The 18439-nt window shown below is 42.5% G+C and overlaps 2 protein-coding genes across 2 annotated transcripts; both read right to left on the bottom strand.

Annotated features, from left to right (window-relative positions):
- Positions 1 to 4721: 4721 nt before the first annotated feature.
- gdf2 (growth differentiation factor 2) lies at positions 4722 to 8555 on the bottom strand. The gene is made up of 2 exons (XM_034558890.1): positions 8204 to 8555; positions 4722 to 5641 (listed from the first exon to the last, which is right to left on the bottom strand). Exons 1-2 carry the CDS (start codon positions 8553 to 8555, stop codon positions 4722 to 4724), a joined length of 1272 nt encoding a protein of 423 aa, XP_034414781.1.
- Positions 8556 to 10485: 1930 nt separating this feature from the next.
- gdf10b (growth differentiation factor 10b) lies at positions 10486 to 14818 on the bottom strand. The gene is made up of 3 exons (XM_034558889.1): positions 14383 to 14818; positions 12111 to 13021; positions 10486 to 11949 (listed from the first exon to the last, which is right to left on the bottom strand). Exons 1-3 carry the CDS (start codon positions 14645 to 14647, stop codon positions 11758 to 11760), a joined length of 1368 nt encoding a protein of 455 aa, XP_034414780.1. The 5' UTR covers positions 14648 to 14818; the 3' UTR covers positions 10486 to 11757.
- Between the last annotated feature and the right edge of the window lie 3621 nt (positions 14819 to 18439).

The raw sequence follows: 18439 nt of genomic DNA, 5'->3' as shown, positions 1-18439 counted from the left end.
AACTGTTATGAAGAACTCCGACTGGGGGATCCTTATCATTTTAATGGCTTGTTGGATGGCCTCCTGCATCCCAACTAAGTTATCAGGAAAGCAGCAGTTTTCCAAAATAATCTAGGCCATTCCTAACATTAGAGTGGTTTGGAATGATGACTTGACGGATAGAGGACATAGGAGAAGCATCACTAGGGGGCTGGTGTGTGTTGCGCCATCGCCACAGTCTGCATCAGAACAACTCCGTCTTCTTTTTCACTTGGCTGCTTTAGTCCAATTGTCTGTGTTGAGAGTTGGAACAAACATCAACATAAGAGGCTTTTGTTCCAAATAAACCTTTAATCGCATTATCTATGTCAGCAGACATTAACAGACATAATAAAAAATGGTGAATGGGAGCCTGTGCAGTTTGTCACCTTTTCTCTCGTAAACAGAATACATTACCTTTATGCAGTTGCATTGTCATAATGTAGAAGCATAATATACTTGACACAATTTACCATTACTTACTGTCGACTTATTTAGGCATTGTTTTCTGAATTCACCATATGTTATCTCATTATATATTATATGTTAAACCACTTACCACTTAGATACAAAGTAGGGAGAGGTCACATGTATTCGGAGTGGACTGATTGATACGAAAGCCTGGTCAGAAACTCTCACACTCTCTCACTCCCATATTTGTTATGAAAGCTTATGGTGGTGTATTTTGATGCCATTGGTAGCTTTAAGGGTCATGTCTGGGCCGCTCCACTGGTGACATGATTACACAGTTTATAGACACGTGGCAAAGTCTTCTTAAAACACATGCAGGATCAGAATGGGGTAAAGGAGAAAAAAAACACACAAACACACTCTGGATATAAGAACAACAAGTCTTCATCTGGATTGAATGCTTAGTCATTTGCTTATCCTCCTTTTTTCACCCTGATTTGTTATATTTTCACAGTAGTCTATTGTTAGATTTTTTGCTTCTTTTAATCAAAATTATTTATTTTTATTTGGTGGACCGTGAACAAAAGAAAGTGTTTATGTGAATATTACCTCGGCAAAACTAAAGTCCCAAGTTGACAATGAATTCAAACTATATTTGCTGAAGTGTTCAAATCTAAATATTGAGGTTGAAGCTGACATCAATAAGGAGTGGGACCCTAATCCAGGCAATTTCGCAACTCAGCATTATGCAGCCAGACGCCATCTCCTTCCAAATACTACAGTACACTGTGCTCAGCTAATCTCAACGTCTTAACTTTTAATACTGCCTCACGCCTTACATAATAAGTCCACTTTGCCAACTCTCAGGACACCGATCAAGACTTTTATACACTGCATTGTGTTATACTTTGATTACAGCAATGGTGTGGACATTGCAATCCCTAAACCGCTATCTTGCTTGAAATACAACCGTTGAATTGTAGCTATACAAATATTCTCTGAAGGCAAGGCTGCTCTGTCGGATGAACTAATCTCATTGGATAATTTGCACATTAGCGGGCAAGAACAGCTACTCATTAGCTATTTCAGTAAGCTAGTTAGCCTGCAGATATTGAAACATCATTAATTCAATAATAAATACTCTTGCTCACAACTTTACCGCTCTGATCTCATCAGCATCATTTTGAGTCAGATTTTTTGTGTAAAAGCCCCCAAAAAGAGGCTATATGCTCCCTGTTTAGTCACAGCTAGCAACTAGCTTGTAAATATTGCGTAGCTTTGGGTGGAATTTTGTTTCTCTGTCTCTGTGTGTCTGCCAAGCACGTGGCAGATCCGTTGGTTACTTTTTTATTTATCTTCAACCAAATAAACCACAATGTGGGAACATTTAATTAAATTGAGCCCACAAATGTCGATCTTGTGGGAACGATTTGATTAAATTAAGAGACAGAATTATATCTTGTGTGAGCAAATTAGTCAATTGTGGCCTCAATATAAGAAATGTTCTCTCTATGGTCACTCCAAGGCGCCGTCGTGTAACTTTGTACGGTCATAATTTGTAACTTTTGAGTCTACAACTATTTGTGGTTCTCTCAATTTGACAAATCAATTAATTCAGGCTAAAGATGAAATATTGTACTGCAAATCCAGATTCTGTTGTCACATGCTGTTGGGGGCAAAAGTCAAAAAGATCCAATTATTTTCTTGGACATTGAAATAGTATTGCCTGCCTTGTTATTGATGCTATTTTGAGACGAGAGCAATTATGGGTCATCCCGGAAGGACGTGCAAGTGTCTACATGAACTTGCCCCCTCATTGGTCTTATCACAGAGGTTTCAGCGCTGATAAGGATGTGTCACTGACTTCAAATATTTACAAAACTGACACTGTGCATTAACACGAAAATATTTGGTTTGAGTGAAATTAGTTTGTTATACTTATATGTACATGTTTTTCTCTTTATGTGGTACAAGTAGCACATAACCGTCCTCTAACCCACATGACAAATTAATAATAAATATGATTTACAGACTTTAGGTAATTCAGGATTTGTCTTGGACGGTGTGAATGGTACATGCAGATAATATTCATTTCCGACCTTATAAAATATTGCCAACATTACAATAACTAAAAATATCGTAAATCACAGAATTCAACATTTTGCAGAATTAAAAACTAAAAGTAACTCACAAAGTAAAAAAGTACTAAACTTTGTAATTCTTTCTTTGTAGACAAATAAGTACTTAACGTACTTATATTGTTCATAACTGAGCCATTAGGACCATTGAGCTTATACAGTATATAACTGCCATTATACAGCATATAACTGCCATTATACATTATATAACTGCTGTAATCTGCCAAAGAGTCATTTGACAGACTCCAGTCACTGCTTAAAGGAGACAATGACGCACAGCTGTTTTCACTATCCTCTAACGAGCAATGGCAGCAGCTATGATTTAATGCAGGAACTCAGTAATCCCAACTGCTACTGCAACTATTTACTGGTGAAAAACATCCCAGGAAAGTTTGTGTTTGAAAAAAAGAGCTCCCAATCAACTCAGTCTTCCGATGCAATTGTTGCGTTATGTTATTCATAGTTATTTGTGCCGTGTGGTGAAAGTATTATTAGTTTTGAAGTTGCCGATACAAGGTGATTAGTGTTGACTTTAGGCAAGAAAGGCAGTTGCATTTGGTCTCACTAGTCTATGATGATTGTATTGGTTGGAAAAAGTTTTTCAGTCATGCAAAACAAAGTTATTAAATGCAGTTAATTCAGGATGAGCTGAGAAACTAAAATAAGATGTCCTTTTGTGACAAGATCTTTATTAATTTCAAGGTAGGAAAGCCTCAGAAACAAATGGAGACATCATGAGACATACAGTACAATAAAAACTCTCCACTCAGCAATGTATGTATGGTTGGAGGAATTGGACAGAATATATATATTAATATAAACAAATTACATTTCCAATGATAATGTACAGATTTACACTAAAACTATGATTAACAGGTCAATTAATTAATGAATTAAATCATTTTATAGTTGTTGTGATTGTGATCCATAGTGGTCTAATAAGATTAAAAAAACTCACGTGCTTTTGTTTTTTTAGATAAAAATGTTACTATATATTTTGGGTTCACTTTTTACATACTGTTTGCCCTGTTTAACAATATTTACTTCATACAATTACAATTATTTGTTTTTTTTAAACGTATTAGACCAAGACAGTGTACGGGGCAAGCTTTTTTATGTACATATATCCAGTATTAAATACACAATGCAAAGATATCGGTCTCCTTTTTGTTTCCTGCTTGGTGGTGTTGACATGTAAAATGTAAAAAACTAAACAGAAAAACAACAACATGATTTTAGCTAAGGCCACGGGTTCTATTATAATTCATAGCAGCGCATGCAACAAGCTGTAACTGACTTGTTGATGGTTCCATCATTCAAGACATATCACTATTTTTTAGTTTAAGACTTTTTATTAGCAATATATTTGAAAGAATAGAATAAACTGTAATGCTACATAGCATTGTTTCATAACTACAGTGTAAAAAGGTACATACAGTATGTTTAATGTAAGAATTGCATGCCTTTTTTAATATTGCTAGCAATGCTAGCGACTTGGCTCTAAGGGCAATGTCGGTCCTCCAATCAACAACGGATTGCCATCATATTTTGAGACATAATGCTACACAGAGGATGAGCTCTTATGACTTTTGGCGATCTCCTACTTTTCCTTTTGTGCCACCAGGTTGACTTTTGTTTTTTGTTCAGAATTTCGACAGCTATTTGATGGATTGCTATGAAATTTGCTACACACTTTGATACCAGGAGGATGCATTTAAATTATTAGGATGCCATGACTTTGCATCTAGCGCCATCATCAGGTCAAAATGTCTTTTGATTTATGGAAAATCTACCTGCAATAACTAAATACTTCAGCTGTACTTGCCAACACCATATCAACATGTCAAACATCATACCTGTAACATATACTGTTGCATGGGGAGGAATATACTTTTTTTTAATCTACTACTATCTATATCAAGAAAATAGATAGGTAGGATGCATCCATGTTTTATGCACTCTTTTCTTTGTTGTACTGCAACTGCTGCAACATTGGGATATATAAAGTTCTATCTCATCTTCTTTTTAGACCTGGGGTACTTTTCCTCTACTGGGCCTATGGAGGGCATGAAGATCAGACTAACTTGAATGAAATGCAGCATTTGAACCATTATGATCACCTACCTACCACCAGAGCAGACCAATTCTCTCTGACTACCTGCAACCACACTCTGCCACCTTCATCTCCTCATAAAGGTATCTTATAGTGATGCGTCCATTCTCCAGATACATGACTGTGATGGGGTCCAGTTTGATGGGGACGCAGCACGCCATGTTGGCCTTCTTGGGGTTCCTGATGTTCATTAGCGTCTGGATGAGGGCGTGTTTTGAAGGGGTCGATTCGTCCGTCAGCGGGTGGTAACACAGGCCTCGGCATTCAAAGGCGTCATATTCTGGAGGTGCCACGATCCAGCTGTTCCAGCCGATGTCCCTAAAGTTGACCTTGAGAGAAGTCCGCTGGCAGTATTCTCCCTCTGCCTTTCTTTTCGGTCTCCGTGGATGTTGAACGTCCGGGATCTCGTTTGAAAGCTGATCTCCTTTGTTCCAGTCGGCGCCGGAGTGTAAGATGGTTTCTTCTTCGTGAAGGATCATTTCTTTTAATTCCTTCTTTGTTTCCCTCCTCCTGCTACCCAGTTCATCTGAGAAGACTATTAAAGCCGCTGAAGTATTATCTCCAACAGACACGCTCATATTCAAACAGCCTGCGCCTTCTTCTCCGCCTTTAGAGGCCCCACAATTCTTCCTATCCACCACGACATCAAAAACAGTTGCTCCGTGGCCAGACTTGGTCCAGCTCTGAATAGCTGTGGTCACATCAAATGTCTCCCACGTGCTCTCCAAGCCTGTCACCTCTTTGCCAACCAGCAGTTGGGTGGTGGATGTGAAATCATTGTAATCTACTTGGTAGACTTTGATGGTGGCCTTGGATATGTGGGAGTGGACCCTTGATCTGGCTTCTGGGAAGAAGAAGAGCTGCAGTTCAGCAGTAGTGATCTTTTCATGGTTGGGGAGGCTGACGTTGAACTGCAGCCTGTGCTTTGACTTTGTTCCATTTGTCACAGAGAGAGGGATATCTGTTGGATAGAAACCAAGAGGTTAGAGCGGTTTATATGACACAGCTGCTGCCTGTCAGACGATATGAACCCATAAGAACCCATTTGTCCTTCAAGGAAAATTATGGGGGATATAAAAGAGATTAAATAGACCACATTGAACACATTTCTGACATTGTTTTCAAAATAGTGTCAAATATCTGAAATGTTACAGGTATGTCACATTGGGCTTTACTGGTAAACTTTTTGTATTAATAATTTAATGAATATAGCATGGTTTTAATATGCTTTGAATTGACTAATATACAATATATTAGCTAAATATCATTGAATCAGCCAAATTAACTGAGCAGATCATAATTATGTTACTTATTGTGCATATATGTCACATGAGTTTTTTTGTGAACTTTTTAGGTTAAAGTCCCGATGTGACGTATCTGTCACAACGATATTTATCTGAATTGTTTTATTAATTCTTAAATGGGTGAATATTACCTTTAGCAAGCTTTTTAAATTGAGCTACTCGTGTCAGATCTCTCACAACCGGGAGCAGACATCTTGGAAATGTTGTTATGGCAACACAAAATCACATGACCTGTCACATGACCCACCAAGATGTTCCGTAAGTGTCGAATCAAGGATAAAGCTGTATAAGGAACTTTCCAGAATATTTAAAGGACGTGTGATACCTGTGTAAAAATAAATCAGTTGGATATGTATCATTGGGGTTTGTTTTGGCTAGTGTACGTAAAAAGCATGTTGATGTTACTGCAGTTGCAACGATTAGCAATTACTTTGTGCAGTTTGCCCCATCTGTGATTTAAACATTGTATGTTATGACGTGACACTGTCTGGACTCCAGGTCCAGGTGGCAGCTCTGAAAAAGTAAAGCCAATGCAAAGTGCCTTAAAGTTGCCTTCTTTCTACTAGCCATCAGAAGGCGAATCCTCTGGTCGCAAAAAGGTCTGACTGTATAGAAGTATATGAGAAAAGGACTCTACTTCTCTCTTGATTTATTCCCTCAGTAAACATTGTAAACATGAGTTTATGGTCTCAATCTTTAGTTCCAAGTCTTCTTCAATACAGCATGATGTTCATTTAGTAAATGATGTTCCCAATAGACCATAAAGCAGAGTAGGCTTTAGGAGCGGTGCTACCTTGTGATTGACAGGTTGCTACCTTTACCAGAGCCGTATATATGTCACTCCTCTGTTGCAAATATGGCCACTTCCATTCACTGGTAGCAAAAATCAAACATGACGATGGCCAAAACGTCTAACTCAAGGCTTCAAAACCACAGTCGCCAAACCAATGGTTTATGTCACAACGACAACTTACAGTCTAAGAGAGTAACGTACAAAAGACTTAGGTCACAGAAATATTTGTTGAGTTTTCACAATCACAAATAAAAGATAGGATAGTGCTTTCTATAAAGCAGGACGAACACTACACTGAGTGCAGGAGCTGCCAATGACTCAGAAGTGTTGAAATAAATTGAATTTGTGCTACATTTAGCAATCTAAGCTAATTAGCTTTCACTTTCTTTTAGTTAGCCTAGCTTGATAGTTTCTGATTTCAGAGTGAAATACAAATTTAATCACGCAATGGAATCCTACATTTTTAATGTTGACAGATCTGAATTTGGGTGTTGGGTGACAACCAACACTAACACAGGTTTTTATCAATGTTTGTATGCTACAGGGCTCTGACATGCTGAAGTTAAGAGTGCAATTTTAAAGCAATAATGTAGCTATTCAGGCACAATATATTAATGTAATCTAATTTTGCTATGAAAAACATGTGCTGAAACACTTTGGAGCAGTGGTGCCAGGATTGTGGGCCCCCACAGAAATACTTAGGAACTTGAGGAACCTGAAAAGGCTTAATTATGCTTCACACTTTTTTTTCACTTTTGAGCACAGTTATTATGGTTTGCAAGTAGACATTCATTCCTTTCATTGGGGACCATTGGTTTAGAGTTTTAAATACTGTAAAATCCCCACAAAAAATCCCTAATTAAACAATATTACTATCCATCCATCCATTTTCAATACCGCTTATCCTCATTAGGGTCGCAGGGGCGCTGGAGCCTATCCCAGCTGACATAGGGCGAAGGCAGGGGACACCCTGGACAGGCCGCCAGTCCATCGAGGGCACATGAAGGGACATACAACCATTCACTCTCACATTCACACCTATGGGCAATTTAGAGATCAATTAACCTGCAGCATGTCTTTGGACTGTGGGAGGAAGCCGGAGAGCCCGGAGAGAACCCACGCTGCCACGGGGAGAACATGCAAACTCCACACAGAAGGACCGCTCCGACCGGGAATTGAACCCGCGGCCCTCTTGCTGTGAGGCGACAGTGCTAGCCACTACACCACCGTGCAGCCCCCCCACAATATTACTAGTAAAAAAAAAATGCAGAGAAACTATAGCAATTAGAAAACACAAATATACAATCTCTGTCCAATGTATATTGGACAGAGATTTACAAATATTGAACTCTAAGGGAAAACAGACTTTTAGGACTCCCATATTGACTTTCATATCATACTTTGACAAGTTAAACTCTTCATGTACCTTGGACTGTGAAGCTTCGAATGACATCAGACTGAGGGTTTGCTGAGCTGTCCGAGGCGTACTTGTTGTAGAGCTCCATCATGAATTGAGGAGGGCAGATCTTGCTGTTTTCCTGAGGAACATCCGACAGGTTGAGTTTCCTCAGAAAGCCCTTCTTCATTGTTCCCAGGAGCTTCTCCATCCTGGAGTCGGCGTCGTCCTTCTCCAGAAGGTCCTCCTCTGACAGCTGGGAGTAGAGTCCCTCGGGGTCCTCACTCTGGATGTCATTATTGAGAGGTTTACAGGTGGAGGGGCCAATAGAAACCACCAGACCCAAACAAACCTGGAACAGGAAGGATCTGGAGCTCTGCATTTTGAAAGTAGATCCTCTCTAAGCCCCTGAGCTGGCACAAACTTTACCTTCTGCCCGGCCTAAAAACAGACTTTGCGTCGGCAAGGTTGTAAAATGGAGATCCCCAATGCAAGGACTACAGTCCTGATGTCCGCTCCCATGCTCCCAGAGTAAACAGGGGGAATTGTGTCAACCAAAATAGTAGCTTGGCCAAGCTTATCACTGCCATTGATGCCTTCTTTTAAGCTTTGTTATCACTAGAGGGCTGGCTGCTAATGAAGACACTGTAAACACTTGACAGCGATAATGAGGGAGGCACTGGATACTGTGAGGTTACTGACAAGCAGACATTTCCATAAAATGCCTTTTCCCAGCTCGAGGGTGACAGTGTTGAGGCCAGTGGAAACAAAACACTAGTGTTAGTGTCGTTTAACTTATATCCAGCCACTGCAGGTCACGCACATGTTCCAGATAGCAAGATGTCTGATGACTTTGATCCCTATATATATAGCCTACTATATTTGACTGACACAAATAGCTATGAGAATGTGCAAATTAATTAATCTTGTAAACCAGTGAGTGACAAGGAGCAGTTACAACTGTTAATTAATAATTATATACCTAAAATCACACATTATGGACACTGGAATTCAACTGTACACTAGTTTTTCCACTATAATTGAGAGGCCACATATGATGCTTGGCAATTTAAAAGCACCTAAAGAAAGTCACCGTTTGTTTTCGTGCCATTTGTGCTCAGCGGACTACATCTCTCGCGGTTGATGAGCATATTTCTCTATGGATCTGTCGGTTCTTCAAAGAACAACCGGCCGTTAGGAAGAACACACGGGAAAATGTTCTGACTCAGAGATTATTTCACACCACTTGCAAATGAAATAAAGACATGCCCCTTGTTCTTGTGTGTGTGTGTGTGTGTGTGTGTGTGGGGGGGGGGGGGGTTCAACCGGAACCACAAGCCAATGTGTCGGGGGACGTTGGCCTGAGTCCGGCCTTTCTTGGAATTTCTGTCTTTCACCAATGCAGTCACTCAGTACTTGGTTCATGCTGGGTTTCTTAAAATTGCTTTCACTATGGCCCATTCAAGCGTTTAAGAGGTCCAAGACCTACTGGCACGGACACAGCTAATAATGTCGGCATGCAGGAGGAAAACAAACACCGCAGGGAAAACTGGACCGAGAACTACGTGTTGTGAAACTTTGGTCATTTTACTCTTGGCCAAATTACTGTGTCGAAAAATATGCATTAGAAAACTGTACTTTAAATTATACTTGGGTTTGGCATATAGACTATGGTCTTTAATGGCTGATATTGATGAGGCTTGCGATGGCTAATGTCTGGTGCCAACATTCAGCACAGATGTTTCTGTTTCCAAGTCAAGAAATTCAGAATTTCTTTATCAGGGTGAACGACGCTTTGAAACAACGGTTAGAACATCATGTGACATTTAAACTCTCCAATTAACTATTTTATTTTGAACAGCTCTTCCGAGCAGCATTCATTTTTTGGGGCTTCTCGGGAACAAACTGTAAAATACATTTGTCAAACTGGTAGCAAATAGTTGTCTATATCCACATCCAGCAGACAATCTGACAAAGCCATGTTCAATATTCACTCTCCCTCCAGCTCTGGTTTTGATCTTCTTCTAACGCCTGTGAAAAATATGTGGATTTAGCAAAATTCTACTGTTGAAGTGAAAACAGCTGTCTGATGAGAGCAGGGAGCGTGAACCAAAAGAGTAAAAGTGTGGACCGTAAAACCAAAACAAAGAAGTGCAGCTTCAACTATTATCACCCTTTCAACACAGTTAGAGCCACAGGACATTAAAGAATAACAAATAAACAATAGAAAGAATAAATCAACACGATCACACCACTTTCACAGACCCAATACCTGTTATTTTAAATCTATATATGTATATGAATGCGTGTGTGTCTGTATATAATGTGTATGTATGGTAGATAGGTATATGTCCAATGTACACAAAGTCTGTGATTTATATACTTTTTATAAAACCTCAGCAAGTGTCTTTGACCGTATGTACAATTCAGTTTATTTCCTTCCCACGCATACATTATTATGTCTACGATATGTCAAAGCCCACATCACACTATTCAAATATGAGCCATACAGTTATACGGTCGGATACATTTATCCCTTTTTACTTACTATGGACATCTACTATCATTACAAACCGTAGGCTACGTATCATCTTTGATAAAACAGTATTTATGTATCAAAGGGAAATACCGAGTAGCCACAGGACGTACTAAAACGTTCTCCTTTAAAGGGTTTCGTCTCTTCAACATTCCCACAAATGCCCAGCAGGTGGCAGCCACGCACCGCTCTCCCTCCCTCTCTGCAACACATTACATCTCAGTAGGTGTCCAAACACACTCATGACATCCAAGATTAAACAAATGGCTATTGAAATACAGTTCAAAGAAGATATTACCTCTCATGCACGGACAACGTTCCTTGCTAATATATGGGAGGTGTTCAAATGGCAACAATGTGGCATCACTTCAGAATAAGTACCATTTAGTTAGCATTAGTAACTACAGTATTTACATGACGAGGGTTGTTTCATTTGGTGGGATGTAAATGTGCTGCCGTCCTGAGTCTGGGAGTCAGTGAGCAGTTCATCAGTGTGTCCAAATGTCCGTTCACTCCTATAGCGACATGGAGCAAGCAGCAGAGGAGGCGGAGGTCCGAAGGTTTCAGAAGCTTTTGAAAGCCAGACGTTGAGCTCAGTCGAGTTGGAAGCATTTCCAAAACCAGGCCGAGACCAAAGAAGATGAAGTCTTATCTCGTCTATTATCAAAGCCGGGAAGATCACTTTATAAAAGTATTTTAAATTTTTTTTTTTTACTTAACTTCAACATCCAGACGGTCAATACATTATACATTATTACATATACAGGTTTGTATTAAGTGCACTTCTTTAAACTTGCTTTTGGATGAAGGGAGAAAAAGAAATAACGGCGGCCCGGGTGGAGAGAAACACATCTATGGAAACTATTTCGTCAACGTCGCTAGTCCGAGCTTCACAGCAGAGTTCTCACACTGAGACTCACGAGTCCCTCCTCATCGCTGGGGTCCTCTTCGATGTGGAAATGCCCTCCTGATATATGCTCTACACGTACGTCCTCCTCTCAACCTTTTTATCTTCATCGATCGGACGTCATGGTGCGGCTGCCCGGCCCTACCGACAGGCACAGGTATCCACAGACATGCCGGGGTAAACCTTTAGCGCCATATTCCTGTTTGTATCGAGGAAAAGGACGCTGAGGGGACTCATCTTTTCTGGAACGCAGCACGGCTCGGGGACGCCGGGGACGATGCCCACCGCTCTGACGATGCTCTGGATGGTGGCGTGATTGGAAGGACGCACCACCTGAGCAAATGAGTGGGAGGAAAAGGGAATTAACGTGGATAGAACTTACTATTATAACAGGAAAAAAGAAAAGAAAAAAAAGGCACAAATAAACCAATAGGATGCCTGAAAAGATTCTAATTTTCTATTATTTGAATAAAAATGAAGAGGAACCCAGTAACCTTAGGGATGGGGAATCCGCAGGCCCCTGCGCAGTAGTAGGCGTCAAAGGACTTTGGCGCCAACACCCACTCGCTCCAGCCGATGTCGGCGAAGTCCACCCGGAGGTAGCGCCTGGAGCAAACCCTGGGCTCGCTCCACTGTCTCCTCCTGGCCTTTTTCATCGTCCTCTCATCGAAGCTCAGCACCTGGGGCTTCCCCAGGCCCGCGCTGCTCTGCGGACCCTGCTTCCTTCCTGGCTTCGCTGCTGCTTTGGCTTTCGCCGGGAAGTACGTGTTCTGCCACAGCTCATGATTCTTCAAGGTGTTGTACTGGACCTCTGGAATGTCGTTGGTTTGGATCTGGAGATGAAGCTCCCTCCGGATCCTTGAGGCCGAGGCCGAGGGGGACGCGTCCTCCGCCACGGGGAAGGGCCCGTACCTCTGGAGCGACGTGGATACGCTGTTCGGCTCATCTATGGCTCGATCGTCAGCGTATAGCAAGAGATACGGCAGGTTGGCTGGAGAGAGGCGCTCTTGGCCGTGAGGGCTCCTCTGCTGTCCCCGAGTCGCCCAGGACCCCATTTCAAACTCCACCGTGACCACGAGCTGTTTGACATCCCTGGCGTAATTCAACACGGCCGTTACATCCCTTGTTTGCCAAGAGCCTTTCTTGAAAGGAGCCAGAGTTATGTTCCCCAGCGGTGTTGTAAAAGCTGAGTTTGTGGAAGAGGATCCCTGGAAGAGGAGCTGCGGGGAGGGAGGATAGGGATGCTGGAGGCTGCCGGACGGGTGGCGAGGCCTTCGGAAACGCCACGGTCGCTGGTGGTGGCGGGGCCGCTTGTAGAGGAAATGAAAAGAGGCGAGGAGTATGAGCTCCGATTCTTGGACGGTGGACAGGTTGAACTGGAACACGTCTTTGCCATGCAAGACTCCTGGAGAATTTAAAAAAGAAATTGGAAGACGGATGAAGAAAACAAGCTCTTCAATTTAAAAACTTCTGAGGAAGACGGCCCTTACTTTCCTCCCGTCTTTCCATGCTTTTTCAAATGTATCTATTGGCTTGACTGAGGATGTTTTGTCAAACCTACGCTGCAGACCTGAAGGAGGATCTCTGAAGTGAACAACAAGGACGACTTAAAAGATCAAGTTGCTGCCTTGTAACCCCTCTCTATCATATAATTCTGGCACATTTGACTCACACGAACAACAACATCCAATACGTTTTCTGCAATATGTTGCTCAACACATCTGACATATAAGCAGCAGTATGGAAAATATTAAGCACGGCACGCTTAAGTGCCGGCCTCACGCACGAACAAAAGCCTCCTCCTGGATGGCTCTGCTCTTGAAGTTCACCCTTGTCTCCCACACTTCCACCTCATCCTGCAAGACAAACATTGGATCGGTCCAGTAGGTCTGTCGCAGGCATATGGAAATGCTTATAGCCGAAAGAGCTCCTCTGAGGCTTTTCGCTGTGCAGCCGGTGTCTGGGTGTGATAATAGGCTCTTGTCTAACACCTGGCTGTTGCAGCTACCGGAGGACTAACAGACTTAAAAGTCCCCCGGATCACTGAATCATGATACCAGCGGAGCATCGGGGTGAAGATGTTTGGCCCAAAGGGAAGCGGCTACGTTATTGAAACACCTGCGTTTAGGGAGCTCGACTGATGATATTATTAAAAAAGAATCCCTTTTTTTTTTTTAAGAGCTCATTTTGTTCACATTAGACTATTCGAGGTTTTTACGCAAACTTTCAGCCTGTTTCTGTATTTTTAGTTTGTAAAACAGTTCTGTAAAAAAAAAAAAAAAAAAAAAGGACTAAAATAAAAGTGGAGAAGCAAGGAATGTGATTATATGACATAAGCAGTATAGCATAACACTGTTTTGAATTCGCAAATTATTTTGTAAATAAGCCTTGGCTAATATGCTAGTTCACCATATTCTAAAGTGCTTGAGGAAATAAACAGTTTGTCTATTTTTTAAAAGCTGTGATGTTTTTTTTAATAATGACCACCAACTCGGTACCGTGTTAATCATTATGATCTGAGTGACATAAACATGCTTCAATTAACCATTTAGAAGAGGCACAACAAAAAGCTAATTTAGACTTTTTAACAAAATGCCCAATCAATATGTTTTGGTCCATAATAAAACCAGTAACCGAGACATATCTGATAGATGTTTAATTAAGCAAAGAGTAACAATTTAAATATAAATCTATCTATTTTGACACACTGTATTCTTGTATTATGAGCGGTCACGTGGATTTGATAACAGGCTTGTGGTCACTCACTCGGGACGGCCTTGAAACTCCTCACGGTGTTCCCGTCCCTCTGGCTCTGCGGCTCTTTGCTGTACTTCTCGTACACTTTGAACATGTTAACGGAGACCATGTCCCGGCTCGCGGCGTCGTGCGCAAAGACGCGCTGCTCCACGGCGGCTGAGACCTCCACGGCACCCTGACGCACGGCTCCACCAAGATCCTCAGATCCCATTTTACCCCAGCTCGACTCCAGAATCAGTAATACATGCAGAGTGTGAAGAAGCCGGCTCGCCATGGTCGATGTTCTTAGAAGGGATTACAAAAGAAAAGCCACAAAAAAAAAAGGAGCGCTTGCCTCTCTGTTACTCTCGCTGCTTGATGCCCACCCAGGCTTTGCAGCCGGTATCCAGGTAATCCGTGTCGGACCCGCACTCTGCGGTTCACGGTCTACAGCTGTTTCTACAATGGGAGGAGACCGGGGGGAGGACGCATGCACGGAGCTCTGCTGCTGGATGTCAGATGGTGACGCCTCGGAGCGCACAGCCAACGAGAGACACGCAGCGTTTGAGGTGAGCAGCAAAGCAGCTTCCCACGAGAAGAATAAACCTATATGCAGCACCTACTCAGGTGGAGGCCCAAAGATCCTCCCGTAGGAGGTTTTAAAGCTGCAGAGGTCAACATAAAGTCATTCTAGGGGTTAAAAAAATCATAATAATGCCACAGTCCATTTGGACTTTACTGAAGATGCTCATCTCAGCCTCAGGATATATTGAGTAACAAGCAGTCAACAGCATCTTTTTAGGCCCTCCTCTGCTTTCCGTGTTTCTCCTGCAACACAATAGTTTCCCTGTGAGAGAGATTGCAGCAGGTTAGAGAGCCACCGCGGGTCAGACAGCTATTAAAATACCTACTGGTCCTGAGGGGGGATCACAAGGGACCCTTTGACACCGCCGTGTCTTACATCGGATATAAAGGACTCTGCTGGGACTTTGCGCCGCTTCAACGAAAGAGCCAGATAGCATCTGTCTCCACCCGGGGAGCTATCGAACTGTGTTATCACTCAGCGTGGGCTCGCCCAATTGGTTGTAATGGGGCTGCGAGTCTTCTTTTGATGGTGTTTCAGGCTGTCCTCACCAGCACAAACAATGGCATCAATCATTTGATCAAACACTTAAAACGACCGATGCTTGTGTTTTCCTCGCAAACAAGCGACCTTGTGGTCATGCGAATAATGACTCTTCTCTTTCAGAGGCCGAGGCGACTGTGGCCGAGGCTTGATTTCCAACCGGCCCCTCGGGATGTGGGGCCCTGCAAGTGGCCTGACGTTTGTTACAGCGCCTCAAAACCTCTCTGGAGGGAGGTCAGGGAAGATGGTTGGGGGGGGGCCACAAAAGGGCATGACTTTGATGTTGGAGACCACAGTTCACATCCAATCTGCCAGCAACATTGTGGTTTCTTTTACCACGACCATACTCTTTTCCTAATCGTAGCCTGATAGCTTTAGTTTCCGAACGTTACCCCAAGCTGGCGTCAGATCAGAAAACACTGGGTCGTTGTGGGCGGTAATGACAGAGTTTATTCTTTAGGTGTTAGGACTTCAAGCACCTCATTTACAACTCTTTATTCGGCAATGAGAACTTGGTTATCAAGGATTGGTCTGCTGAGAATTTTGTGCCTGAAATTAGTCATTAAAATCGAATTAATCATGTTGAATAATCTTTAGTAAAGTACAGGATGTGCATTCATGAACTAGCTGACTTACACCAGCCGTTACGTTCATGCTCCACAATCAGTAGCTCAATGAACAGCTGTGTGGTTACCAGCTGACGAGTCACGTCCAATCACATTCATGCAGATTATATGTCGCTGCAGCTTCCTCCACCACCCCAGCCCGTTGTGAGCTAAGCGTTTTGGTATAACTGCATAAACATTTGCGACGAATTCTTTGATGCAAGTGTCTCTGAATGAAATCTCTCCCTCCATCTGGATCCGCTGTTGCGTTCCAATTACGGGCAGAAATATTGTCATTGTATTCCTCTTTCCTCAGCCAAAAGGCCCCAGCTCCATATTGACTCCTCTTGTTTCGCGGCTGTAGCCACTGAGCCCAAACGGCCCCACCACAGTCATTAGCCACCACTTCAAAGGTAATTTAAACCCATATGAGTATTTGTCACACCCACAGCAGACTTCATAGAACCTCTCACATAACGGCTTCACCGCATTGAGAGACGTAGAGGAAATGTCAGGCGGACGAGGTTCACAATTTGTTGAATTGTTATATCCAATGAGCATAAATTGTCAATGATCTTAGAGTCACCTCATTATCGTGGTGCCACACACATCAGCCTGGTTACCAACATAGCTGCTAAACAACGTATAGAGTGGAGAGAGAGTGAACCTAGAGAAATAGTCATTAAGTGTTGAAGCTCACATATTAAAACAAGCCTGTGGCTTTATGTTCCATGAAGAGATTTTAACTTATTCTATGTATAAAACTGTGGAATACATTTAAAAAAAACAAAAAACCTTTTCGTCTTCTTTGTAGCTTCGGAGTAAATATCTCAGCTCATCACGTTTAAAGAAAAAGCTCAAAACATTTGAGTAATATTTTTTTTAGTTTTATTTCAGAGCATTAGATGAAAAATGTAAAATTGGGGTTAAAGGGGAGATAAGGGCCGGACTATTTCAAATGCTAAGAGCAGCCAGCTGTTTCACCCGTTTCCAGGCTTAATGCTAAGCTAAGCCATTCGAGCCTCGCCACAGATGTTGTTTCCTTTCATTGTTCAAGAGCTTTCTGGACCACACAAACTAGTAAGACATTTATGGGCTACTACTTAGTTTTTTTGGATCCCATCACTAAAGCTGAAAAGGTTGAGAACCAGCACTGTTGTACAGTAATAGCAGTACCAGACCAAGAAGCAGGCCAAAATATACGTCCTCTATTACACATTGAGACTCATTAAAGAAATGTTCATCTTGTATGACATCATGAGATGAGTCACCTCTCCTCCACCTCCTTCGCCGGGTAAAATGGACCTTTAAGCACCCCCAAAATATGCTCTCATTCACAGAATATTTGCCTGGGGTGCTCATCAGGACAGGGAGGAGGACAGACGAGCCCACCGTGTTTCTTTTGGCCCGAGACCCCATCCTTCATCCTCCCCCCTCCCCCTCTCCTCCTCTTCCTCCCTTTGACTTGTTTTCATACTGCTGGCTGGAGCTGAATGACCATTCATGCTCGCTGCAGTTGGATATGGATGTTTGTGTTTGTATGTGTGTGTGAGAGAGAGTTTGAGGGGCATGACATCCCCTCATCTGATGTCTGCCAAGCCATCCACACACACACACACACGCGCACACACACACACACACACACACACACACACACCATACTCCCCTCCAGTCTGGATTCTGTGCCATACCTCCCTCATAGAGAGCCACAGTCATGCCACTTGAGCTCACGTCAACATCCCTCAACCGAGAGTGACAGGTCCAAACACACACACACACACACACACACACACAGCCCTCTTGCTCTCTCCGGGAGACATCCGGCTGTCTCATGCATTAGCGTTGCAAGTAGCCGCAGCAGTGCCAGCCGAACGGGGAATGTCTGCTGGAGTCAGAGGGGAAACTTGCGCACGGCAAATTTTATGACTCCAAATCACTGCACATTTGAAACAGGTGACATCTGATCAGAATTAGGCCACTTTTATTCATTCATGCAGCACCTGGGCAACTTACTGACAGGGGAGTCAGGTGTGTGTGTGTGTGTGTGTGTGTGACAGAGAGCATGTATGTGTCTGCTGAGGAATGAGGGTTCCTAAAGCAGACATTGGAATGGCAAAAGTATTTCCAATTTCACAGATTTGGCTCGGTAGAGTTGTAACATCCACTTCAAATGGCCATTGAAAGAACAATTGCAGAATTAGCTGTGTGCAAACCTTTATAAGAAACTGTCTAGAAATGGAGAGACTGGTCCAAACTCCAAAATCCTGACTTGTAGCTTGGCAACAGTCAGCTATGTTGATCTAAACTAATTGTTTCGGCTTAGCTGGCCAACAATACCGGACATTGCACCAACCAC

Source organism: Cyclopterus lumpus, chromosome 19 (assembly GCF_009769545.1).
Source record: "Cyclopterus lumpus isolate fCycLum1 chromosome 19, fCycLum1.pri, whole genome shotgun sequence".
NCBI lineage: Eukaryota > Metazoa > Chordata > Actinopteri > Perciformes > Cyclopteridae > Cyclopterus > Cyclopterus lumpus.
Note: the sequence above shows the minus strand (reverse complement) of the source record. Positions and strands in the feature narration are given on the sequence as shown.